This window comes from Squalius cephalus, assembly GCF_949319135.1.
Source record: "Squalius cephalus genome assembly, chromosome: 7".
Taxonomy (NCBI): domain Eukaryota; kingdom Metazoa; phylum Chordata; class Actinopteri; order Cypriniformes; family Leuciscidae; genus Squalius; species Squalius cephalus.
Window position 1 is genome coordinate 21,766,565 of NC_137128.1, and position 27,872 is coordinate 21,794,436.

Here is a 27,872-nt window from a genome sequence, read left to right on the forward strand (position 1 = left end):
AGAGGTTTGAATGCTTCAGCCTTTTAAATTCCTCACCATCCCCACTTGGATTCCGTTGAAGTGGGAAGAGGGAGACAGGAGCGATTGGATCTTGATAGCTGGAGATGTAATTATAGATCGCGCTATGTACAGCAAAGCCGCAGTTATTCTGCGCTTTCTCTTCATGTATGATGGTTCAATTTGTCTCACCCATTGGCTTCATACTGGAGGAGGTCAGTGAGCTTGGCTAATGGGAACTGTAGATGACAGGCATATTAGAAGTTAAGACGTCAAACTGGCTAAAATAGCCTATGTGCCTTTACTCTCAGAGTAGTATGAAGTCAGCAAATCAGATTAGAGCTTTTCAGACCGAGAAAGTGCTTTCCAGTTTTGTGTGGAGTATGCAACAGATGGCCATGTCCTTTTATGCTTGTTAGTTCCTGTTCTCATTATAGCTTGCCAATCATCTTGCTTACCTGTCTTTAATTTCTGTCTTTTGCCACATTCCAGACATAGTTGGGAACATCCCAATTGAAATTTTGATGGCGGCGTGACTCAATTTGTGTTTTTCTGTCAATTAGGGCATAAACAAAAGTCATGAAAATATTAAGGCAAAAAAAATAAGCAAGAAATAAGGTATCTTATATATTACATTATAAACACTACCCGGTCTCATGTGAAAAATTAACTGTTTTATGAGGAGGAAGAGTGTGTTGTATAAACCTAATTTTCTGGTATACTCGTCAGTCGACATCATCTTTGAAATTGTCAAGTGACGCTTCTCACTGAAGCCTGGGTTGATAGATCTATATTGAGTCGATAGAGTCGGATGTTTGACTGTGAGTTTATGGGGTTAGAATTGTTGCATTATTCCAAATAAATAGATTAAAATTCACACATAAATAAAATGAGATTTGCAAATAAAAAAATATTTACAAATGTTTTATTATTTTACAAACACAACTCTGCCTGGTATTTATTTGTGAACCGCTTTCTGTGCATTTGTAAATCCCCTCACGCATCTGTGGATTTTGAAACACTTCTAGCGTCGACGTGCAGACAAATCCACAAATAAGTGGACTCCACCCACCGTTTACTCAAGCCAATCAGATGACGGCCACATTGAGCTGGCCAATCGTAGCACGTTCTCGCTACAACCAATCACGTTTGGCTTTACACTCGGGGCGGTAACTTCTTGCACCCTTGGAAGGGGCAGTAATAATCTTTGGGTGCTTCGTTCAAATTGAGTCAACTGTTTGTGTGGTTAAAACACTCTGTTTTCAAAAGATTGTTGGAGTTTAAGGCCTCTTTATATTTCCATCAGGATAAACTCAGGGAATTATGATCATCACAGATCCCGAGCATCATGATCAGTAACACCCTCTCTACACCGGCAAGAGGCGCGACACAGCGCGTTAAAAGCAAATAGTGCCCCATAATCTTTTCACTGCTGCCATAGCAGTTTCAAAGAATGTAAAACTAGCATGTTTGAAATGTTAACACATTTTTCCCTATGTGACGTCTGTTTTCTTAGCTGCAGATATGAACTGTCTGCACAATCGTGCTTATATTGACTAGTGCTGGCTGCTGGCTACTTGAAAATTCATATTTCGTGATAGTGTCTACACTGACAGTAAACGGATGCCCGTTCTTCTTCTGAAGTTGCGGCTACTACACACAATTACACGAGGACAAATGATTTGCACATTCGCTTTGCCCAGTGTAGATAGCCTCGCACGGTGTAGACATGATGTAAGAAATTACAGAACATATGATTTTGCCTTTTAAAGTCCATGTGAACCGGAAGTTGCAAACGACTTTTCTCCAGTGTTGTGACATATTTCCCAGTGAAAAGGAATATTGAACAGAGGGCAGGGTTTTACTCCAGCGCTCCTCCTCTCCACCTCTGCTCATAACAGACTAACGGTTTGAGGGGAGTGGTTAAGCGTTTCCCAACCCAAGCCGTCAAACCTACATCATCAGAGAAGGAACGCCATTCCAGACCGGAAGTAACTTTTCATACTTTGATTAAAGATTACGACGGCAAACAATTTTCTTCTGTGTATTAACTTGCACGGATTAATTTTTCACCACAAGACTAGTAATATGCGCTAACAAAGTAAATAGGGTCAATTTTGATTTCAGTTGGACTTTAAAGCACAATCGCAGTGACATATAGGACATACATAAATGTAATGTAGAATACCAAATATGAGCCCAAATGACCACCCGCGATGTAATGTAACAGTACGGGCCTCAGCATCAGCGTGTACTGGGGTTGGATGCTGCAAATAAAAATCTTGCAATGCTGAAAAATGCTTCTATGCATTTAGCCTACTTTAGATGCTGTAAGTTACTTTTACCATAAAAAACTATTAAGTCTGATGCATATGAAATATTATTTGTGTGATCAAGTGTTTTAACTGATCAGTAAATGCATATCGCTTGTCTGCCGGGCATATTTCACTTTTAAATGCATGATATCTCTTGGAATGCAACAACCTGTCGCACGTTTAAAAAGAACCCACCTAACCTATATCTTCTCTACAAATATCTTCTCGGCAAACAAAGGGAATCGTAATACAGGTATTTAATATTTAAAATACTAATTATAATGCTCTTTAGATTGTTAGATCTACAGAGCTGATCATATGCAACATTAAAACTCCTTGGCTGAAGAAGTGGGAAAAGCTGTTGGCTGTTGTGAGACAGTAATTTCACCTATTACACAAACTCATGTATTTATCACGAGGTTGAACCCAGTTATTCATTTGTCAGCTATGCTTTTCCGTTCTATCTTGAATAACGTGACACTTTCGTAACGAGTTGTTCCCTTAACAGAGATGTAAAGTGCTGTTTCTCTGGCTTTTTCCAAGGCTCATAAAAATTGTGGCTTGGCTTGACACACAGTCTAATTATAACAAAATCTAAATTTTAAACATCTTTTGCTGTAGCAATTTTATGGGCCTTACGTGTGCACTTCCTATTTGACCAAATGCAGATGAATGATGAATGAGCAAAGTTATTTCAGAGGAGATCGCCCTGAGTGTAAAGCCAAACGTTATTGGTTGTAGCGAGAACGTCCTACGATTGGCCAGCTCAATGTGGCCGTCATCTGATTGGCTTGAGTAAACGGTGGGTGGAGTCCACTTATTTGTGGATTTGTCTGCACATATAAATGCTAGGCAGAGTTGTGTTTGTAAAATTGTGTTATTTGCAAATCTCATTTTATTTATTTGTGAATTTTATACATTTTTGTGAAACTCTTTACATTTATTTGTGGATCTTAATCTATTTATTTGTGAATTTGATACATTTTTGTGAATCTCTTTACATTTATTTGTGAATATTAATCTATTTATTTGGAGTAATGTAACAATTCTAACCCCATGAGTTCCATTCCAGTCATTATTTTAAGTGAAATGTCCTTGAATTAGAAAGACTCATTATTTATGTCCTGTGCCTACTCTATCTACCTACTCCGACTTCTTAAGCCTTGTCAAGCTAGCCCAGCGATTAGTGACTGTGCAGTAAATCTCCAGACCTTTGAATCCTTTGTGTAACACCACATCATTACATGAGTATAATAGTCCTTGCACATGGGCAGCTGTCTCATTCAGGGAGAAACACATGTACTCGACTGGAGCCAGTCAGAGTACTCTGCTGCCTGTCAGCACAGTCAATCTGCCGTCCCTCAAAGGACTCACACACACACAGCGGTGATATATAGAGCTGCTATTCACAGGTCAGCTTCACACACACTTACCAATGGATGTGTCCGAAAGCTGGGAAATTCTGCCTTTGCTGGCAGTAAGAGGCAGAAAGACAACAAGGCACATATGAATTTAATGTTTATGTCACATCCTTGTTCAGATTTTGGTTTCAAATTTCTCTCTGTCTGTCTGTCTGTCTGTCTGTCTGTCTGTCTGTCTGTCTGTCTGTCTGTCTGAGCCTAGCAACTAGCTTAAACATGTCAACAACACCTAGTAACATGCTAGCAATGTACTAAAAAATGCTAGCTTCATGCCATACAAAACATGCAAGCAAAGCCTAACAAAATGCTAAAACAGGTTAGAAATGTGTTAAAACATGCAAGCAACGTTAGTAACTTGCTAAAACACGTTAGCAATGTGCTAAAACATGCCAAAATTTAGAAACATGCTAGGAAAATGTTAAAACATACTAGAATCATATTAAGCAGCATGCTAGCTATGCCTAACATAATGTTTGGGTATTCTTTGACAGATTGCATGGATTTAAAACCTTCAAACTTAAAGCTTTTAAAACAATTGGCCAGGCTCTCTCAAGCCAATATTAAAGTTTTTTTCCTGACAAACTTTTTAATCTAGTTTGTATTGCTGCCTGATTGGATAAGCACATTTCATTTAGCCTACACTTGACCACAAAACATGGTGTGTCTATGCAAAACATTGCGTCATGCAATTGTAAATAACCCCCAGCAAACTATTCTGATCCCTTGATTATAAAATTTAGCTTTTGAGTTTTAGAGTTTCATCTGATCAGAAAATAAATACGAATCAGTCTGAAAGGTACCTTTGTATCTTTGAATTTTATTTAAAATTTAAAGTCAGCAGTTAGTAAATTCAATTAAGCGGGCTGAATTTGATTTTACGGAGTCTGCGATCTGTTCTCTTGCTGTTCTTGGAAGTACAATCTAATGGAGCGACTGGGGGATATTACTGAACCATCAATCTTTTGATGTGTGAAGTTACTCCTCGTGTCATCATTTTGTGTCAGAAATCTGCAGAAAGCTAAAGTACAGCGTCTGTCAAGAGCATCGGCAGTCATCTAGCATCTAGCCTCTGTTGGCTTCTGATCTGAATTGGTGATCGGTTCTTTGGAGATTTGATGGGAGCTTGAGAAGAGTCTTTTTTTTTTAGGCGTGCACAATATAGCAGATACTGATACGCAATAATTTGTTTTATGTTATGGTATGTAACTAATATGATGCCCAAAACTGTAAATCTGTACTAAAACTGCTTTCATGCTACAGGGTTTCACATGCTTTAAAGGAATATTCCAGGCTCACTACAAGTTAAGCTAATTTGACAGCATTTGTGGCGTAATGTTTATTACTGCAAAAAGTAATTTTGACTTGTATGTAGCAAAAATGGAGGTTTCACTTGCAATGAAAGTCAATGCCACCAATATTTGGAGAATTTAACAACAGAAATGTGAAGCTTATAATTTTATAGTTGTTTAAGTAATTGTTGTTTAAAGTGGAGTTGTTTAAATAATTTTTACGGTCATTTTAGGGTTTTAAAGTTTGTTGCATTGCATTGTCGTCGCAATGAAGTTGTAAAATTGGATATAATTGACAAATAAAAAGTTAGCAGTTTTTTTTTTTTCACACTGAAATCAAGTTTTTTGTTTGTATAGTCGCTATACTGTTGAGTATTCTAATGGTTACGATTAAGCCCCGTTCACTTCTATAGTAAAGCCTTTTTTTTTAATGTGATCAACATGATGCCACAAGTTCTGTAAATTCTTGCACTTAACATATTGAACCTGGAATATTTCTTTCTAAATCAGGCTTTAAAACATAATGTACAGTAGGAATGTTATAATATTGAATAATGTTATCCATCTGATGGATAACTGTGTATGCAACTTGGCATTGGGTTTATTGTTCCTTTAATGAGTAAAAACTATACTGTAAACTGTATATCCTGATCCTACACTCCTATTAACCAAACCATTGAAAAGGCAGAAATGGAAACAAAGTGACCGGCAAAATGTTTGATTGGAACAAAACTCTTTTAACATGGAAAGATGTATTTACCACTCTTTGCTGTATCACATCATGTCTGGTTTAGACACGGTCTTAGACTATGATTCGTCCTGCGACAGATTTCATTTGACACATTCTGCAACCTAATGCTCAGAATTCAGAGAAAAGGAGGTATTAAAATTGATCTCAAGTCAAATCAAAATTGAATCAGAAAAGTTGTAAGCCATTTTTCTCAGTTCCAGTGATGGCGCGTCTGAGGGTGAAATCCACAGGGCATATGAGCTGATGGGCGAACCTCTTTAGAAACGTCTCTGAGAAGAGATGAGACATGAGAGTGTCTTCTGGCAGGACAGCAGGTGAGGTTGTGCTGGAGGAGCATGAGAGCATGAGGATAATCAAGACACTGGCAGCACAGAGATTAAAAGACTGCAAATATTTGATAAGAAATGTATTACAATAAAAGTTGGGAGAGTGTTGGGAAAAACATCTGAAGTCCATAGTCAGTTCAGCTGCTTGTTGTAGTCAGAGCTGAGATACTTTCAGAAAAAAGGTGTGAACAGCGAAAAAGGTCAAAAAGGCAACAAAAAAATGAAAAACAGGAAGAGACCGAGAAAAAAACAGTTCAATTATTTAGCGAGAGAGAGATGTGTTTGTAAGAGCAGTTCCTCACGCTGGTTCTCAGGCACCTCTGACCTGCTGATTCAGCTCTCTGCTCTTTCTTTGTTCATCCTTGAGATCTCTAAAGCACATTAGCACTGCCTCTGGCCAATCGATTGATAATTCTGAGTTTGAGAAAATCACTGTGAAGTTATCACAAGCCTAACATCAGACGAGAGGGGTTGAAAGGCGCTTTCTTTATGTTTACCTGGCCAGTTGTCTGTGACTGCCATATCAGTGATTTTCACATGAAAACTGCCTGCACTTCTGACTTCTTCCAACAACTTGACTGCCTTTACAGTATTGCTGAGTACTGATAGCTGGGTGTTATAGGTGGTTGCTAGCATTGCTATCTGGTTGCTTTGGCATTGCTACTGTAGTGTAGCTGGATGCTATGGTGTTGTGGGTGGTGCTTCTTGTTGTGATTGGTTAGTGATTTTTTACTAGTTGCTTTCATGTGGATGGTTGGTAGCACATTGCCAACTGCTTTCTGTGGTGTTGTGAGTGGTTGCTAGCATTGCTAGCTGGTTTGCTAAAGTGTTTGTGGGTGGTTGCTAAAGTACTGCTCATTGAGTGTTGTGGGTAGTTGTTAGGGTGATTTATTAGAAAGCATTGCTAGCTGGTTGCTAGGGTGTTACTAGCTGGTTGCTAGGGTGTTACTAGCTGGTTGCTAGAATGTCGTGGGTTGTTTCTAACATTTTTAGGTGGTTGTTAACATTGTTAGCTAATTGCTAAGACATTAATATGTGTTTTTTAGAATGTGTGGTTTCTAGCATTGCTAAGTAGTTGCTTGCATTGCTATCTGGTTGTTAAGGTGTTACTAGGTGGCTGCTAGAATGTTGTGGGGTGTTCTGGGTGTTTACTTACTAGTCTAAGTAAAAAGAGTCTCTGTGATGTTCTGGTCTATGGCTGAGTGTCCTCCTTGAGTGTGGAAGTCTAGGAGATTTTTTTTTTTTTTCGCTCAGCAGAAGAATAAAAATATTAGTATGATTGCACAAATGGAGCAAGACAAGTCATGCATCAAAGTGTAATACTTAAAGTTGATGATTTAAACAAATCTAACCCTAAATATGAAAAAAAAAGTATGGAACAGCCATAAAACTAGTTGAACATTGTGACTAAGTGTTATGTGAAATTAGTTAGCAGTGAGCCGCTCATTTGGACTGAGGCTGTGCTGAGCTCAGTGTTTAGTAGAGCACTGACCCACCTGCTGCTATTGATAATGAGCTCTAATCGGCTTATGCGTTTGAAATCTCTCCTGCCCTTCCCTGTCTATTTACAGAGGAGGTGGGCTTAAGGTTTTACGTTTGGAGGGTGGTGAGATTGACCTCAATCAAACCAGGTTTAGTGTAACCTTGGCATGAGAATGTGGGCCTTTATAAATAGTCTCATAAATGTCTGGATCGTGCATCATTCTCAGGTGCAAGTTAAAGGGTAATTGTATCAATAATGGTCATAATACTTCTCTTTGTACCTCTGTAAATCCTTCATTTGAGCCCGTTTGCTAGGCCTCATTTACGGCTAGGTATGTTAAACGCAAGGATTTTTTCTGTGGGCACTGTTATGTACTGCAAACTTATTTTACTAATGTTTGCGTTTAGCTAATATGCAATAGGATAAAGTATAAAAAATCTGCTGTGAAGAGATCTTATCTGACAGACATGGACATTTCTACTCCTCACTACCCTATTCTAAACTTAAGGCAGGGTCACAGCCTTGACATTTTTTCCGGCTGCCTGTGGTTTCATCAATCAGACCGTGATTAGACTAAATCAAGACTTCTATCCAGGCTGAAATGCACTGAAAATACATTTGATTGTATGTGGTGCATTCATTGATTCTCCTAGATCAAACATTGCCAACCACACAAAACCTCTGTGGTTTATTGTACGGTATGACTATGAATATATGAATTAGAGGAAGATGGGTTAAGATGTCCAGAAAAAGTCCTTGTTCATTTATTTTATGTTGGATATGAAATATCATAGTTATTGGTTTAGTATTTCAGATTAATTATACCTTTTCAAAAAAAAAAAAAAAAAAACACCATTAAAAATGTATTATGGGACTTATTTGAATTGAATTAATTCTTTCAAAACCAGGGTAATTTTGTACTATATAAAAATAATTTAGCAAATGTTTCAATTTATTTCCCTTAATATTTTCCTTAATTATTTCTAACATAATTTTGCAAATTTTGGTGAGCTTGCAGTTTAATTTACATCCAATTTGAATGAATACATAATAAACAAACGATGACTCGAATCGACTCAACTCAACTCAACTCGACACTCACCAAACAGCGGTACAGGGGACAAGTCAAGAGACTATGGGAACATGAGGTCAATAAATACACAGAGACTAATGACTTGACAAGACACACCTGTGAACACGATTAAACAATGAACCAATGAGAACAACACATTAAACGAGGAACCACATTACATGATCACATGAGGACAAGGGAATCACATGACAAACGGGAGCACATGGCAGGATAACATAACTGTGAAAACCACAAAAAAAGACCTGAAACATGAACATGAAACAAAACCAAAACTAGAAGTGACAATTTCCTAGGATGCATCATCATTCAGAACACGCTAAATTCGCTGATCATGAGGGAGGCATCTTTCTCTATGAAAGGTCATATTGTACTAATTGAAAACTTGATTGTTTTGTGTGCGTTGTAATGAGAGATGTGTCGAGAGCTTGAACTCCAGTTTTTAAAAAGTTCCACCTTTCAACCGCCATGCTCTTATAGTAATTGCCCAGACACAGCTGTCTCCTCCAAAGAATCACTTTCATCAAACCCTTTGAGAGGCAAGCAAAGTAATCTGTTACCAGCGAGCGAGTTAGACATTTATAATTACTTTCTGCTTTCAGCAGTGCAATTTTCTTACTGCCAGTCCATATTCAGCTTCAGCTTATGACAAGCAAATATTACTTTTATGAGTTCTGAAGAAGATCTTTCAGTGCAATATCCAGACACAACTTGCTTACTAAGAGTATGTTTATGTGTCTATTCTGCAATACACACAAATGAGGAATAAAATAAGACAAATGAAAGATTAGAAGTTCTGTGTAGAATATTTGAAAGCTGGATAAGTTGTAAATCCAAAATAAACAAACTGTGGAATCTCTATTTTCCTAATAATAACTGGAATCTAAAAGCAAATTTCAAGCAGAATAATAATACAATTGAGGACCATATATAATCTATAAATGGGGGGGGGGGGGGGGGGGTCACAATGTGAATGAATGTATTAGAAGAACAAAGCTGTGGAGGAGGTATTATATGTATTAATAAATATAATAAGTTATTTAAAAAAAACTTAGAACCTAGGGTTCTATGTAGAACCCCATTATACCTTTTTTCTAAGAGTGTATAATCTTGTCAACCAAGTACAACTCACTGCTCCCACTGTAATTGTAAAAAAAAAATGTAAGCATTAGAAAGAATTTATTGATTTCACACTAAATATTTCTATAGTGCATATTAAAGTACTTTCAAGTCTGGATAATTTCTTTGCTCCGTATCATTTCATCTCAGCTGTAATAAGGCACTTGACATGTGATTAACACAGCACATTGTCTCTGTCTTTCTTTCTCTCGTACTGTTCTTGTACAGTTGCCCTTCTTCTGTATTGTGCAGGTCACTGTCGACCTTGTCAAAGATTTGCATGTACGACACCATCTCTAGACTAGAGTATTTGTAGCAGTACGTGACCTTGCTGTAGGCTACTCAATGTTATCAGCTCATGTTTGAAAGATGTGCCTAAACTCAACATCCTATCGACTGTTTTGGTCGATATTCAGCATATGGAATTGCATAAGGGGTAATGCCCAGTCAGCCAGTCAACGTGTCTTCATCTGTTCTTTTTCATCCAGCTCTTTGTCAGTTCCTTGTTGTTCTGAGCAAATATTCACTGAGTGAAAGGGTTAAAATAATGTTAGGTCTTAATCTGAGGAATGTTACTTTTTATATAAAAATGGGGGAAATCTTATAGTGAAATAAGTTATTAAAGTGCCCCTATTATTCTATTTTAAAGGTTCAAATTTTGTTTTCGAGGTCTCTGACATTGTTTACATGCATGTATACACAGTGATACGAACAGTATTGGTTTTATCGCATCAATTGAAGTGCATGCAAAGTGAAATTGCTTTCACAGCGCAGAAAATAGCGTCTTCTCGACATGATCTTTGAAACTTTGCAGACCTTTTACATTCAGAAACAGCTATATTACACACTGCATGAAAGGTAATATTTGAAAAAGCATAAAAGGGGCAGTTAAAAATAAAAATATTTACCTAATTGAATTCAATATAAATTGAATTTGCACAATATTCATGTAAAGTGCCATGTATTGTGCGACAGGCCAACATTTTCATTCAGGTTTCCACTTTCCATCGACTACGTAGGATTTCATTCACAAGTTTATGGGAAATACGACATACGTCTTCTTAAGATCATTTAATGAGATGAGACTGCATTTTTATTGTCTTTTCTCTTCCAGAGGCTGCACAGATGTGCTGTGCTGTGTGCTCTTCGTCATTGTCATCCTCGGCTACATTGCACTGGGCACTGTGGGTAAGTGCTGCATCTGCTTTGTAGGAACTTACTGTAATCTTTTATTTTGTGAGATAAACAGAGTATCATAACAGACCCACCATGTAAGCAAATACATGTCCCATGATAACAGGTGCAATATATAATGATTATTTTAAAAATAGACAATCGATAAAGATTTCTTTTTATGTTGTAAGCTTATTTAGCATCTATGACTGAATGCCAATAAGGGCTTATTTCCTGTGACACAGGTTGAATAATTAATCATTATTGATTGATGGCTGCTGATCTTGTTTTGTTAAAAAAAACAAAAACTGTGCAGTTGTGTTGTAAATGTTAGTTGTAGATAATGTTTTTACAAGTTTACGAAGGGCTACATGAATACGTTTTTTTTTTTTTTTTTTTTCAGATTATGTATGTTTAGGAAGCTATTTTGAAATTGTTGTTTGCCAGGTTGCTCATTATATAAATGATAGTCTAACTACCTTTTTAACTTGTAGTTACAGTAAATTAATAAATAAAGTATAACTGTAAGTATAAAGTATAAAAATAAGTTATAACTGATAAATAAAGTATTAAAGGTAGGGTAGGTAGGATTTTTCTAAAAAAAACATTCCAAATTTGTTTAAACTGTCTTTATATACCAATACATAATTAAAATGTAAGTACTCTGAAAAAGAGAGTATAAAAATCGAGTGTCTGTAGATCTCTCACGACTGTTGTAAACACAGCTAATTATTTCCATTCACTCCACCCCCTCCCTTCTGGGCTCCTTCCAAAGCCACGCCCCCAAAACACATGAACGCGCGACTCCAAACGCTCAGGCTCAGCTGGAAGACGCATTTATTTACCTGAGACGAGTGGAGAGGAAGGAGCGCAGTGCATGCAGTGACCATGTCAGAATCACATGTAATAAAATACCTAACTTTATCACTATAAATATAAACAAATAAGATTTATTTTAGTACTCACTATCAAGCTAGCATATCGATATTGGTAAAGTTTAAAATATACTTTGTTTGATTCGGTAACAAGCTATATTTATAGGTAACGAGCTATATTTATAAGGCAAAGCTTAGAACAGGTTGCATTGATACACGTTTTTCCATTACCATCAGTTACACTGTGATGAAGGTGAATTTCGTGTAAGATTCATAACATATACGGTGTTTTGCGAGTTTCCATGATGAAAACATTGTTGACTCTAATGAGGACTACACTCCGGAGACAAGTACCGCTTCGTCGGTTCGAGGACAGGTCCGGGGTCGAGGGCGAAGCAGAGGAGGTCGTTCAAGAGTGCGGGCATCCAGAGTCCGAGGAAGTAGTGTTTGCCTTGTTTGCCTTCGCTGACTGAATATGCAGGTGCTTTGAATTTTGAATACTCTTTCTCTGCCATAATTTTACTCTTCGTAGGTTCCGCGCCTCTCTTTCACTCCTCAAATCAAACGGGTGCGCGTGCATATGGGCAGATCTAGCAACAGGGGTGGTAGCCATGGTTGCGAGAGTGAGTGACAGTCGCCCAAACCAATCAATTGTTTCGTCCCGGATGGAAATAATGAGCTGTGTTTATTGCAGATTAAAAGGTCTACAGTCACTCGATTTTTATACTCTCTTTTTCAGAGCACTTACATTTTAATTATGTATTGGTATATAAAGACAGTTTAAACAAATTTGAAAAAAAGTTTTTTATAAAAATCCTACCTACCCTACCTTTAATTGGAAACAGAGCCGTGTTTATTTGGCACCAAAATTAGAATTTTAGATTGGTAATAGTTAATACTAAATACAACTGATAAAATTAGTTGATGCAAGTCACTTGATGAACAGTTTTTCTATTTTGTTCTGTTTTCCTTTTTGACTTCCCAACATTACATTTGAGAGAGCATGATTTGTTATACCCTCACCTGGCTATAAATACATTGTGAAATAAATAAAAAAATCACAGTGTGGCATTTCCCATGTAATGGTTGTAAAGGTCATGCCACACCACTTCTTATGGGAAAGAAATTGCTTGTTACTTGAAAAGCTACATTGTTTTGAAAACACTGCTGGCATGCTAGTAAAAAGGTCATTTATGTTACTAGTTAGTATCTATCTCCCCAAATCTTAATGAAGGTAGAGCTGCTCTATACAGTCAGTGTGGTGCATGGTTTTAATGACTTTCTCTTATCCAGTGATTAAAATACTGATCTGCAGGGCCAGAAACCAACACGAGAACCTTTGATCAGATGAGGCGCCTTCCTCTAATTCTGAACCACTGGTTCTCAAGAGAAAAACAAGCTTTAACAAGAACCCCATAGACTGCAGATGAATCAACATCCAACATAAGGATGCCAAAGTGGGTGTTCGGTACATAAAAGACTGAAAAAGAGAAGGAGAGAGAGAGAGCGTCTCTCTTACTGAGGAATATTTTTTGAGAATGAAGAGCAAAGTCTGTGCATTCCTTGTCAGCTCCTCTGATGTAAGATCATACATGAATATTTTATGATGTTCAACTCCACCAGGAGCTCCTCCACAGTTTTCCCTCCACTTCAAAGCGTGGCTAAAGTTAACGCTAATGCTAATACTACTCTATGCTCTTCTTACTGTGGAGAAGCTGATGCAAGAAGAATTGCCACAGGGATGGCTTTGTTCTAGATACTGTTTATTTCAAGGACAAAAATACCTTGGGTCTGAATTCGGAAATGCCAGAATTTCGTCACATCGAATGATTTTGATCCTCATTCACATTAGCACGCTGTGGGATCATCCTTGGAGATTTGCTGATATCAAGCACATTATTGTACATCCAGGCCTTGGTGCTGATGGCCACGCTGACACACACATGCCCTCACAGCAAATGCTGATCGCGTTTCAGGTGCATAATTGATAAGCGAGGCAGGGGCACGGAGAGCCCTTGTTTGAAAACCCCTTATACATAGATGCCCGCTAGTTTCACAGCGTGATGTTCCCGCTGGAAGAGGAAATGAGTCACTTTGAAGGGTTGCTGTAGATGTAGGGCGCAGCTCCACCAGAGATGAGATAAGTACGGTGGCAAGACTTTTAAATGAGTCCATACTGTTTCTCCAAGCTTTGTTTGACTGTGATACGGCTGACAACGTTTTTTATATTGTACACAATACAACTAGTTGAATCTAGTTTTGTTTTTATGTTTGTTTTTTGAGAGATACATTTTAGGATATGTGTAACAATCACCAGTGAGAGTGCCCGGGATAATCATCAGAGGGCACTCCAACCCTGACAATCACCACACATCCACATACTCCATTCCCCGTAATCCTTTGCCCAGAATATCATCCATTATCACATTCACCTGTGTCTCATTATCCTGTTTAGCTCACACTATAAAAGCCTGGTTCATTCTGTTAGTCTCTGCAAGGTCTTGTTAGTTGTACGTGTAACACTGCATTTCTGAGCTTTTCCACTGTTTTTCCATGTTCCTGGTTTTTGATATCTGCCTGTGTCCTGGTTTTCCCGTTCCTGTCTCACCCTCTGGATTTGTTTGTTTGAATGGACTGATTTACTGTGCTCTGACCTCTTACCTGTTTTTGCCTTGTGGATTACCATTTCAATATAACTGCATTTGGATCCTCAACCTTCTTGTCTCGGAGCAGTTTGTGACAATATGAAAAGTTTGAGATAACTACTAAAACTTTATTAAACAAGTCAAAAATGTAGCAATGATCAGCAGTTATTGTTTAGTAGTTTGTTTTGTTCTGTTTCTTTGTGTGTTTCTTTTGTTGTTTTTTGTTTTGCTTTTGTGTTTCTTTTGTTTTTGTTTTCTTTTGTTACTTTTTTGTTTTCTTTTTTTGGTGTGTTCTGAATTTGGTTTGATTTGTGTGTGTGTATTTTTTTTTGTTTGTTTGTTTGTTTTGTGTTTTTTTTTTTTTTTTTTTTTTTTGAGAGAGAGATTTTAGGCTCCACCAATGGAAGCTTGTTTCCGCCACAGAATAAAACATTTTAAAAGATAATTGCGACCTTTTTATCTCACAATTGCGAGTTTACATCTCGCAATTCTGACTTTATTTCTCAGAATTGCGTGTTATAAAGTCAGAATTGCGAGATATAAACATTCAGTTGTGAGGAAAAAAGTCAGAATTGTGAGATAAAAAGTCGCAATTACCTTTTTTATTCTGTGGAAGAAACAAGCTTCCATATCCATCATATATGATAAAAGTTTGAGATAACCAAGTCAAAAGCTTAGCGATAATCAGCAGTTATTGTTTAGTTGTTTGTTTTTTTCTGTTCTGTTTTTTTGTTTCTTTTTTTTTGTGTGTGTCTTCTGAATATGTTTTGATTTGTGTTTTTTTCCCTGTTTTCTTTTGGTTTTTTCTGTTTTCTTCTTGCTTTGTGTTTTTTTTTTTTGTTGTTGTTGTTGTTTGTTTTGTGTTTTTTAAAGAGTGATTTTAGGCTCCACCAGATATGAGATAAGTACAGTGGCGTGAGTTTTCACTGTTTCTCCAAACACGGCTAGGAACAATGCCACAGTAGACAAGTCAAGCCGCACCTGCATTGAATGTGAATGCCTCCTGACTCACAATCTGCAAAGTTCTCCATCACTCAGATGATCCCTCCATGAACAGCATGTAGCACGGTGGTTTAGCCTCATTTTGCAGGGTCTGTGCAGACACTAATGGGAAGCAATAATGCTATGACTTCATATTGCCCCTGGCAGAAGAATGATGTCACCCCTATAAGAGCTGCCCTCCCCCTCCCAAAAAAAGACCACTCAAATCTCCCTCTGCTACTGGCAAAAGATGAAATCACCTATGACATCATCCTCTAGACACAGTGTCTCGTGACTGCTATAGTCTATGGGTGCAGAAAACAATGTTGCTCATTGCTCATTTTGGTTACTGCATCTTAATGTATATTGGAGTATAAAGAGCTTCACTTTGAAATATTCATTTTGCGTGACGTATTTTTGGGCAAAACTTTGCTGCTAGTATTTTTTGCATGCATGTACTGGCACTTTTTTAAGGTCAAAGTTGTCACAGCAGCTTAATTCTAGCATTAAAGCGAGGCATTGTGGTGTGAATCTCATTTCACAGCTCTGTGAAATACAGCTCTAATAGCCTTTGCTCAGCAGGTTACTTCACATGGAGCTGTAGCATGCAGAGTTTTTAAGTTGTTTTTCAGTTTCATTCAGAACAATTTTCAGATGACAGAAATCATGTTGCCTTTGTGAGCAGAGAAATAGCATCTTTAGTACCTTATATAGCAGCCTGTAGAATGTGGGTGGCCATTACTTCAACAGATGTCTCTGTGAATGAACATTTTATAAAAAAAAAAAACAAAAAAACAATTGTGTGTGTGTGAGTTGTTTGTTGAAAAATGCCAGGGACAGATGTGTCACAGTAGTTTAATTTAGCAAATTAATTTAGCGATATCAAAGAGATTTCAAACAGACTTTGATACTAGGTTGTTTCTATAGTGACTTCATCCTAAAATAGAGCTGGAATCAATTATTCTCCAGTTATACTCAAATATTTAATCATCCTGAGCAATACTGTCAAATAAACAAGGGTCTCAGAAGTCATTAATATGCGCTCAGATAGATGTATTAGAAAGCTGGTTAATTTTTAGGTCCCTGAAGTGAAATTTTGTGGTTAAATGCTGGTCTGCTATAATCTTATACAGCATTATGTAACCAAATTATAGACTTAGAGAATGACCGCAAGGGCTGAGAGGGGCATTTGAGCAGTTTTTGGGCTTTTATTTCCCTGGTGAAAATTCAATATTTCATTATACTCTATGATCCCTGTAAAGATCATTTGGGATTTTTTCCTCTTTAATTAATTCATTTAATTATGTCTCCTCTTTGTTGTAGCATGGATTCATGGGGACCCACGGAAAGTCATTTACCCAACGGACAGCGCGGGTCAGTTCTGTGGACAGAAGGGCACACCAAATGCGTAAGTGCCAGAAACACCACCAGCCAATCATAAGCTTGGGTGGGAGGGGCCAAAATACACCCCATCCAATTAAAACATGTTTCACCAACCATGTAATTAGAATATTCTGATTATTAGACATAACTGTACCTTCCATTTCCATTCCTGTATTTATTTATTATGCCCAAAAGCACAACATTAATCCTTAAGCCTTCTAAAATTTACATTGCATGCTTTTGTGCCGAATTCCCTTTTGTGATGTTTTGTGTTGATTGGCAGCACATAACCTTGGGGAAAATAAAGAAATGCTCATTAGAGGAGCTGGGACTCGCTGATAAGAGTGTTTGTTATGTACAGCCGTAGTGTGAGAGATGTTTACTCGGTGGTGGTTTGGAAGCATTTGGATCTGTGCAGTTCATAATTAGGAGATGTGATGCCCTCAGTGGCTTATGGGATTATGGGTATAGTGGGAATCTGACACAAGCCCTTAATACTTTTCCTTGCCCAGACAAAATGATTGGATACTGAGTTTTTATCTGTATATCATAAAAAATTATCTCAGCATTTCAGTTATTCATTAGGCTGGAGGACAATGATTATTTAGTGTTGAATCAGGGTTATATGTTGAGATTTACAAAGCAACACTGAGAGGAGTTTTATTACCGTGTGATAAGCACTGCAACTGAATGTTTGGAGTGGAAAGCTGCTTAAAACATTGATTTCACCCCCATAGACACAGCCGAATAGCTCCACTGACACCTACTGGCAAAATACTGCCATTTTCACACTATAATTCATTTTCCTTCATAGAAAGAAAGCCATATTATTCTACTTCAACATACTGAAATGTGCCAGTCCTGCTGTCCTGATAAACCTCCAGTGCCCTACTACTCAGGTAATACACTTGTTCATCACTAATACTGTCATTATATTGCTAATTTTGCCCCCGCTGAACTGATTTATTTTGTCTAAATAACCTAAACTGTTTCTAGATGTGTGTTTCCAAGTGCCCAGATCGATTTGCAACGTACACAGATATGCAGCTCCATTATAGATTCAACAAGAGCCACTGGGATTATTATAAGCAGTTCTGCAAGCCAGGCTTCAATAACCCCAAAAAGGTAAATCACACCAGCATGCTGAAGAGTTGCTATGAACTCAATAAATGCACAATGCCAATTCGATTTAACAAACTGAAAAAGAGCTCAGTAAAATTCCGTTGATGTTAACTGTTTAATAGCTATCTATTCCTTCTGTGTGTTTTCAGAAGACGCTGTGACAAATTTAAAAGGCTATAAAACTTTCTGGAAATTTTATAGTTTATCAAATTGAGCTAATAGAGACCTTTGAGAAGAGATCTCCACTGCAGTACATGTCCCAGACTGTACTTGCATTTGAGAAGTCTGCAAAAGTTGGATGTTTTAATATGAACGTGAAAATTGTTCATCAAATCCCTCCCGAACTGATTTCTCTGATCTATATTATCCATGTTCATTTTATAGCTGTGTATTCTGTATGTCAAAAGATGTGTCTTTTTTCATTTCTAGAAGTATCTTAGAAATATTTTCTATTGATGTTTCTATTGTGCTGCTTAACTTTTTCAGGATTCTTTGATAAATAGAAGGTAAAAAAGAACGGCATTTATTTTAAACGTAAACCATTGTGACATTATAAAAGTCTTTACTGTCACTTTGGATCAATTTAGTGCATTCTTGCTGAATTAAAGTATGTATTTCTTTAATGTATTACTTAAACTTTTAAACAATAATGTATATATTTCTAATTATAAAACGGTTAGTTCCAATCCTTGATTCTGATTGGTCAATAGCTGTGTTTTATTCACGACAAAACACGGATATGACCGCTTCATCCAACGGTTCGCTCTGCTTCGCGTCGTGCCTAACAACGCCTTTCTTCAGCCGTGACTTATTCACGATACAGCACAGCCTCTTGTACCTTATTGCTTACATATCCATTATACTATATCTCACCAGCTTTACAAGTGCAACTTCTGAGCAATAAATGTTCCTCCGGGTGTCTTTATGAATTAATTTAGACTAGGACAACCCTTTGGAAGAGGTTTTATATTTTGAGACCACTGCCTTAGCATCTGTTTAGTTCTGTTTTCCAGAAGGGAGTGAGTTGTTTTCTGACAAGAATAAATCCGCAGGCTCTTTCAGGGCTTTTAAGACATCATTCTCAAGAGCCATTTTGGCTGCTGGAGGATTGTTTTTCTGTATAAGTGAGTAGTGAACTTTATCTTAAAGAATGTTATGCTCCAGCTGATGTCAGACTGATGGTTTTGCACTGGTTACTATGTCTTATCTTCTAATGTTCATACCCATAATGGATGTAAATGGGTCCTCGGAATAGCGAGGAGTCATTTATCAAATAACTGACTTGCTAACATTGATAGAGTTGTATGCTGTCATACAGTGGAGTTGTTTAAGGAAAGCTCTGTTTTTATTGCAGTCTGTGACACAAGTGCTGCGAGATGAGGACTGTCCATCAATGATAGTGCCAAGCCGACCATGTAAGCGCTGTTTGTGTGTGTGTGTCCTGGTAAACCCTATGTTTATGGGGACAAAATGTCCCCACAAGGATGGCAATATCCAAAATCCTTGTCCTTGTTGTGACATTTTTTGGTCTCCCATGAGGAAATGGGGAAATAGTGTATAAATCACACTAAGTGATGTTTTTTTGGGGTTTTTTTTGTAAAAATGCTGAAAGTTTTCTGTAATGGGTAGGGTTGGGGTAGATTTAGGGTTAGGGCATAGAATATACAGTTTGTTCAGTATAAATATCTTTGTCTATGGATGTCCCAATAAAACATGAAAACACCACGTGTATGTGTGCTCTGTAGAAAGTCTATGGTATGCCCCCATTTTGATAACAAAGTAAATGGTTGGGTCAAGCTCCCTTTTGAGTGGAACTCAATGCTGTGTAATGGCGTTCACGCTATAGGGGGAATGCTCCCACGTGAGCTGATGTCTGAAGCATGTGTCTAAACATGCCAATCTGATTGGCTGAATGTATGGACATCGTGACTTAGCGTAGCGCATCTCCAAGTACATTAATAGATGCCAGATGCCTTTTCGACAGTTTCTTTGTCTTCAGAAGCCGAATGTTTGCTATGCACATTTCTCTGAAATCCTGTGTGTGTGTGTGTCTCAAGTCAGGAGTTAAGCTGTACAATATCAGTGTTGAGATACAGGAAGTGTGTGATGCCATGTCCCCCGCTTTATCATCATGTGTATGGGAGAGGAACGTGCTAGGTCAGTCCTTGGGGATAAAATGGTGCTGACTGTCAGCATTGCAAGCGTTTCACCATTCGCAAGCTCTGATCAGCTTGGCCTTTTTCTTAAGGGATAAGGGCAAACCCCTGCAAGGGCTCGCCAGGACTGACTTTGTCTCCTTCTTGTTGTTCCCGTCTAGTCTGCCCGAGTTTGGTTTGTGGACCTAGTGTCTCTTCTGGACGGCCTCCTCTGGGAGATTCCGATCTGGAGAAATCCTCTCTCTCAGGTGACGATATTTAATCCTCGGCCGGAGATCTAGAAGCTTTAGGTCTGGCCTCTGAGGGGTACAAGCTCATAGATTCTGGTCTTTTGGCTGAGGTCACTGAGGCAAGTTGTATGCCCTCAAATGGCAACTTTTTGTAACATTGTGTGGACAACATGAGGTGAACCCAGTTAACTGACGGTTGGTCCAGTGCTGGAGTTCCTTCAAGAACGTATCTACATCCACCGTAAAGGTCTTTGTGGTTCGGTATTTCCGCTAGCCACATGCCTTTGGACAGAGCCTTGCTTGGGAGGCATCCCCTGGTGTCACGATTCTGCTGGTCGCAAGATCCCTCTTGGGAAGATACATAGCATTGGTCCTAGGAACCTTAACGGAAGCCGCTTTTGAGCCCTTGGAGTCGGTCTTAGAGAAAACGCTGACTCAAATGGCTCTGCTGTTAGCATTAACGTTATTTAAGAGAGTAGGAGACCTCCTGGCCTTTCATTAGCCGCCTTCTGCTTAGATTTTGCACCAGGTGATGTCAGAGTTATTTTGCACCCTAGACCGGACTACATTCCAAAAGCACCTGCAGCTCCTCAGCCGGTCACTCTGCAGCCTTTCTTTCCTCCCTCATGAGATGCTGGAGCAAGAGAGCCTCCACCTGCTATGCCCTGTCTGTGCTCTGAAGATCTATGTCCACCACTCAGGCCAGTGGCATTGATCCTCTCAGCTTCTAGTATGCTTTGATGGCCGGTAATGCGGTCACCAAGCAGCGTATGTTGCATTGGATTACAGATGCTTTGACCCTCTCCTATGAGGTATGCAGAATGGCTTCACCATAGGGATCTCATCTCGACTCACTCCCCTAGGAGTGTAGTGTCTTCCTAAGCTTTTTTCGAGGGGTGTACCTTTACAGGGTGTTTGTGATACAGCAGGCTGGTCCTGTTCACACATAATCATCAGGTTCATTAGTTTGGACACAGATTCAACCCCAGGGGCCAGCTGGATAAATATAGCCATTATGTTAAGACAATGACTGTTTACATGTGCACCAATAATGCGATTAATAATCAGAGTAAAATGTTTACATGACACGAGCAGAACTCTTCACTCCAGTTTACATGCAATTTTTACTATTCTGATTATGTGCTAATAAGTGTGGTAATACCACGCTCAGATAGGCATTTAGCATGTTACCGGACATTACATTTTCATGGACGTACTGGATATTATTCGGCGCCGTGATACTCGATACACTGCCATCGCGTTCTTCGTGCCGTCTGGATGAAGATAGGGAGCAGAGACTGTGCAGCGAGTTGTGTCGACAAGTTTAATGATTGAGTTTAGTGATTTGGAGAAGAGAAAACTTCAGAATAATGTCACAGAGTTCATTCATGAAGTTGTGTGAACAACACAGGGCATTCGGTAGAACCAAGCACATGCACATTGGTCAGAGCCGTAATAATGAGAGGAAGGTGTTTACATGGCTGTTTATTGTAATTAAAATCAACGTACACCACATAGTTTAATGTGAATATGGTTACTACGATTAAGAGCTTAATCGCATTAATTTGATAGAAGTATTGCATTTACATGAGGTAAAGTTTAATTGCATTATTGCCAAAATGTCATTATAATCGCATGTAAACACACTCAATGTCTAAAGATCTAGTACGACCCAATAGCAGATAGTCAAGGGGCAGTCAGTCTTACTTTTCATTATCCAATTAGGCCAATTTACATTTTTATGTAACTGACTTAAAAAAGTTATGAACAGTCTTAAAGAAAATAAAATGATGACTAACTTTTATACAACCGGCCCCAGGATCCTGTATCCTTCAGGGTTGACCCAAGTCCAGTCTGTGCTCAACAAGTATCTGAGCCTATACAAAGCCTTGTGGGTAGGCTCAGTTGCCTTGAGCTTGGTGGCGTTGGAATTGATGTTCCCATCGTGTCAACGCCAAACACAGTGTCGAGTTCCACGCAAAAGAGAACGTCTCAGGTTACATATGTAACCCAGTTCCCTGAGAAGGGAACAAGATGTTGCCAAACCCTGACTATGCCTGTGTGTCTTCTTCAGACAAATTGAATCTGTCGACATGCATTTCTGGCATCTCTTTATGGACAATATCTACTTCACGACATCCATGCGTTCAGCCAATCAGATTGGCGCATTTAGCGGAAGCGTTCCCCCCATAGCGTCAACACCACCACACACGACATTTTGCCGACATTTTTGTAATCATGAGGGAAAAAGGTAAACTGCTTAATAAGCACACATTGTTTTCATTGCTTTTTTGTCAGTATATTTCAGTACAGTTGTGGTCAGAATTATTGACACCCCTGGTAAATATGATCAAAGATTGCTGTAAAAATACATCTGCATTGTTTATCCTTTTGATCTTTCATTCAAAAAATAAAAAAAACTCTAACCTTTCATTGAAGTAAAATAATTGAAAGTGGGTGTAAATCACATTAGGAAATAAATGCTTTTCTCCAAAACACGTTGGCCATAATTATTGGCACCTTTTTATTAAATACTTTTTGCAACCTCCTTTTTCCAAGATAACAGCTCTGAGTCTTCTCCTTTAATGCCTGATGAGTTTGGAGAACACATGACAAAAGATCAGAGACCATTCCTCCATACAGAATCTCTCCAGATCCTTCAGATTCCCAGCTCCATGTTGGTGCTTCTCCTCTTCAGTTCACCCCACTCATCAGGTCAGGGGACTGGGACGGTCATGGCAGAAGCTTCATTTTGTGCTCGCTAACACATTTTTGTGTTGATTTTGATGTTTGTTTTGGATCGTTGTCCTGATGGAAGATCCAACCACGGCCCATTATAAGATTTCTAGCAGAGGCCGTCAGGTTTTAGTCGTGTCTAACAACTGAATATGCTGGAGTTTGTTTTTGAATGAGCGAGGAGGATTTTTCTTGAAACCCTCCCAAACAACATGTGGTTATGGGTTTTATTTTTTTTGTTTTTTTTTTAGGCTTTCTCCATCTGTGATCCTCAGAGAGTCTTTGGCCACTCAAACGTTCCTTCTCGCCATGCATTAGGACGATATAGACACACGTCCTCTTCCAGGCAGATTTGTAACATCTTTAGTTGACTGGAACTTCTTAATTATTGCCCTGATGGTGAAAATGGGAATTTTCAATGCTTTATCCATTTTCTTACAGCCACTTTCTATTTTGTGAAGCTCAACAATCTTTTGCTGCACAACATAACTATATTCTTTGGTTTTACTCATTTTGATGGATGATTAAGGGAATTTGGCCTTTGTGTTTCCTCATATTTATACTGTGAAACAGGAAGTCATAGCTAGACAATTTCATGTTCCTAGTGTGCTAAAAACAATTAATATTAATGAGAATATACTTCAGAGATATTGTACTCTTAAAAATGTTTAGGGGTGCCAATAATTGTGACCAACGTGTTTTGGAGAAAAAAAAATTTCATAATGTGATTTACCCCCACTTTCAATTATTTTTTACTTTAATGGCATTTTTATGGATGCATTTCAATTCGCATTTTTGGAATGAAAGATCAAAAAGATAAACAATGCAGATTTATTTTTACCGCCATCTTTGATCATATTTACCAGGGGTGTCAATAATTCTGACCACAACTGTAAGTGAGTGACAGGTTACATTTTAGATAATATGGGCTAATTTGCTTCGGAAATGAATAGCTGTTTACTTTTTGATTTTGAGTATCATTATTATTATTCCTTTAGCAGTTGATCATTCTTTTTTTCCTCACTTACATGAAAGTTTTACAGCGCTGCTTCCCAGACTTCATCACCAGAAATGGCACCCTAACAGTAGCTAACAAAACCGCTTTCAAAGATGCACTGGACACAGCCAGAAGTGTGACTGAACTTAGAGATGCAGCCAAGTATGTATATAATCTTCACTATGTAATGAGACAAAATGCTCTAGAAGTAGTTGATTCAGTTTATGTGGTAAAAGCTTTTTTTTGACAAACTCTGAGCCCTTTATTATCTAATGTATTTTTTATGACTTGTGCTTATAAATACATATTTTCCCTGCAGTGGTATTACAAGTATCCATGAGGCCAAAGAGGTGGGAATGAAGATTGTGCAGGATTATGCCAGATGTTGGTACTGGATAGTGATGTAAGCAGCCTTTCATCTCAGCATCATTTCCATAAATAATTTGGTTGAACTGTGCCTTTAATGTGGTGCATATAAATTATAATTAAAAACCAATGAATGAGTTATTGTTATTTGTGATAATATTTTAAATGTGTGTATTGCAGTATAGAAATGCTATATCTCTATGCTCATGAGTTTCTCAATGTGACAGAGGGCTGTTCATAGCGCTGGTCATCAGTCTGATCTTCATCTTGCTGCTGCGATTCACCGCAGGCTTCCTCCTCTGGTTCATCATCATCGCTGTTATCCTGCTTGTCGCCTACGGTCAGTATTTATATAGTATATATGTAAAAATTAAATAAAAAAAATATGATTTTTGAAAGAAATTAATCATTTTATTCATAGGCCTATTATATTATTAAATTGATCAAAATGTTTTCCACAATAATTTGCACTAGTGCGACCACCACATTTCCCAACCGATAAGAGCTGCCATTTCTGTTGCATATGAGAAACTTAAAACGGTAAACGAAAACAAAAGCGGAATGAAAGTGCGCTATTCATTTAAGCAGAGCAGAACGGACTGTTTTTCAGCTCTGACCAACAATAGACAGCTCAGCGCGAGCTACAATTTAAATGTTATTTTTAATGTGAATACCAAAAAAAAACATTATTTGTTCATCCTTCAAAGATTGTCCCTATTTGTAAAACTAAAATTTCAAGATGTAGGAAAACTAACACTTTTATTTAAACTTTTATTTAAAAATAAAAAGACATGAGATTACCTCTCTTTCCAGTAGATGGCAGCAGAGCAACACTTATTGACTTATTATTAGCCATTTCCAATACCACATTTTTTTTCACACGTTTTGCTTTTAATTTATATTTAGACATTATAAAATCACTATATTATATTAATATCAGATCAGCGAGAAAAAAAAAATTGTCAAATGTCGGCATTTTTTGTACTGAAGTATGAAGTAGGAAAAATAAATCACAAAATCTTATGAAAAACCAAAACTTTTTTTTCTTCAAATTGCAGCTGAATTACACAGAAAGCAAGTAAAGAGCGCTCCTTTTATAATCTCTGAAGCTCTCAAATGTTAGTCTAGAGCCCTGCAAGTCATAATGACAACAAATACTGTTTAATGACTTGGCGTATTTAACATCACAATCACTTGTGCCAACTGTGTTAACTCTGGCAGCTCTGAACATAAATTAACATGATTTCTGGATTACTACAGTGAGTATTTTCCTTTATAACAGCAATAAATTATGAAATGGATATCAGATGTTGACTATCAAGAATAATTACAAACATGGTTGTCAAGAAATCAAATTTGCATGTAATTACATAAACAGATTTTATCATCTGGATTTACTGAATATCTGTTCTGTGCAATGTGAAACAGGTCATTTCTTGGACTCTTGCTGTGTGAAACATCCTTCTCTTGTTTGCAGGTATCTGGCACTGTTACTGGGAGTTCACTGTTCTCAGGAAGACCCCCGGAGCGGACGTCACTATCTCTGACATCGGCTTCCAGACTGACCTCCACGTCTACTTACAACTCAGTCAGACATGGCTAGTCTTCAGTAAGAGATTTGGTCTTCAGTAACTGACTGCACTTCGGGGCTTTGAATTTCTTTGTTACTCCTTGTTTCATGTGTTCTTCTGTTCCTCTTAGTGGTGACTCTGGGTTTGACTGAATTCTCCATAGTCTTAATACTCATATTCCTGAGAAAGCGGGTTCGCATTGCTATCGCTCTGCTCAGAGAGGGCAGCAGGTGAGTCTCTGTTTGTATCTCGGACTTCATGTGTGTGCAGAGAGAATAACAGCTGCTCTGATAATCTGTGTGTGTGTGTGTGTGTGTGTGTGTGTGTGTGTGTGTGTGTGTGTGTGTGTGTCTCTGCAGGGCCATCAGTTACATCATGTCCGCTCTGTTCTACCCCATCATCACTTTTGTGCTTCTGGCCGTCTGTATCGCCTACTGGGCCATGACTGCGCTGTATCCTCTTCATTTACTGCTGCACAACACTCAAAACCTTTTAAGGGGCAGTTCAATCAAAATGTACTCACCCTTAAGTTGTTCCAAACCTGTATGAATTATTTTCTTCTGCTGAACACAAAAGAAGAAGAATATGGGAAACCAAACAGTTGATAGACCCTGTTGACTTCCATAGTATGGAGGAAAAAAATGCTATGGAAGTTAATGGGTTCATCAACTGTTTGGTTACTGACATTCTCCAAAATATCTTCTTTTGTGTTCAGCAGAAGAAAGAAATTCATTCAAGTTTGGAACAACATGAGGGTGAGTAAATGATGACAGAATTTTCATTTTTGGGTGAACTATCCCTTTAAGTCAAGCCAGGTATACATGCAATTATAAATACAAAACGAAAATATTGAATAAATTAAATTGAAATGGCTGAGTTGGATGTGATATTGAAGAAAAAGCAGCCAAAAAGTGTCCAACATACATTCTCAACCCCTTCAGTAGTGTTTAAAAAAGCATCCCAGAATGCACCTCATGAAGCTGGGAAAAATGGGTGGCAAATCTGAGGAAGCTCAATTATAAGATAGTTCATTTAACATTTTTATGTTAATATTTAATTCCCTTACTTCTATTTGTGTTGTTTTAGGGGAATTAAAAGAATGCTACACACTGTCTAGCTGCACTTGAATGTTTGTTTATCCTCCAGTTGGTGCCACTATTATAACAGCTAATAATGTGAACTTGTGGCCATAAGTTGAAAAAGTGACCACATTGGCATAAAAATGTAAGCAACAGACACACATCAGTACCACATTTTCTTTAGACCTTAATTAAACCTGAAGCTTTCTTGCATCTTCTGGTGATGCTGTTTACAAAGTCACATCAGTCCATCCCAACTGCAAGTATGCCAACCGAACCTGCAATCCTGAGGTGAGATCTGTTCTTCACAGCTTCAACACATGAGTACTGATACCGAGAGGATAACAACACTTTTACTTGTAAATATTAACCACATTAAAAAGTTGTCATTTATTTATTGTTTCCATAATAAAGAAATCTGTTTCTAAAGGTGTTTTTTATATGACAAATAATTGAATATTTCAGAGAAAGAATAGTCCATTTTTAATGGAATAAAAACATAGATATTAATGAATAGATATTAACTTGACAAATGAAAGAAGTTGCTGATTGTTATGGTTAACAGTACATTAAAAAAACAATAATTTCAGAAAACAGCGAGATTTTAGAATTACTGTATTGCAATGTCAGTATTTGTACATTTAAGGGTTGTTATAAAATATATTTTTTCCTCACATCTTTGGTGACGATTTAGCATGGCTATGCTTTTTCATTATCAACAGAGCTTCAACAGGACCAACATCACTAAGCAGTGTCCAGGTGCTCAG

At 37.9% G+C, this 27,872-nt stretch overlaps 1 protein-coding gene across 1 annotated transcript in view; it reads left to right on the forward strand.

Moving 5' to 3' along the window:
• slc44a5a (solute carrier family 44 member 5a) overlaps positions 1-27,872 on the forward strand; it is an 83,895-nt gene that overhangs the window by 45,598 nt on the left and 10,425 nt on the right. Inside the window, exons 3-15 of the mRNA XM_079875603.1 lie at positions 10,906-10,979; positions 16,789-16,873; positions 17,663-17,747; positions 17,845-17,973; positions 19,325-19,385; positions 24,128-24,251; positions 24,409-24,492; positions 24,683-24,795; positions 25,933-26,064; positions 26,157-26,256; positions 26,386-26,478; positions 27,309-27,396; positions 27,828-27,872. The exon at positions 27,828-27,872 is cut by the window's right edge and continues 218 nt beyond it. Coding sequence (XP_079731729.1) covers positions 10,906-10,979; positions 16,789-16,873; positions 17,663-17,747; positions 17,845-17,973; positions 19,325-19,385; positions 24,128-24,251; positions 24,409-24,492; positions 24,683-24,795; positions 25,933-26,064; positions 26,157-26,256; positions 26,386-26,478; positions 27,309-27,396; positions 27,828-27,872 — 1,213 coding nt within the window. The remainder of the gene's footprint in view (positions 1-10,905; positions 10,980-16,788; positions 16,874-17,662; positions 17,748-17,844; positions 17,974-19,324; positions 19,386-24,127; positions 24,252-24,408; positions 24,493-24,682; positions 24,796-25,932; positions 26,065-26,156; positions 26,257-26,385; positions 26,479-27,308; positions 27,397-27,827) is intronic.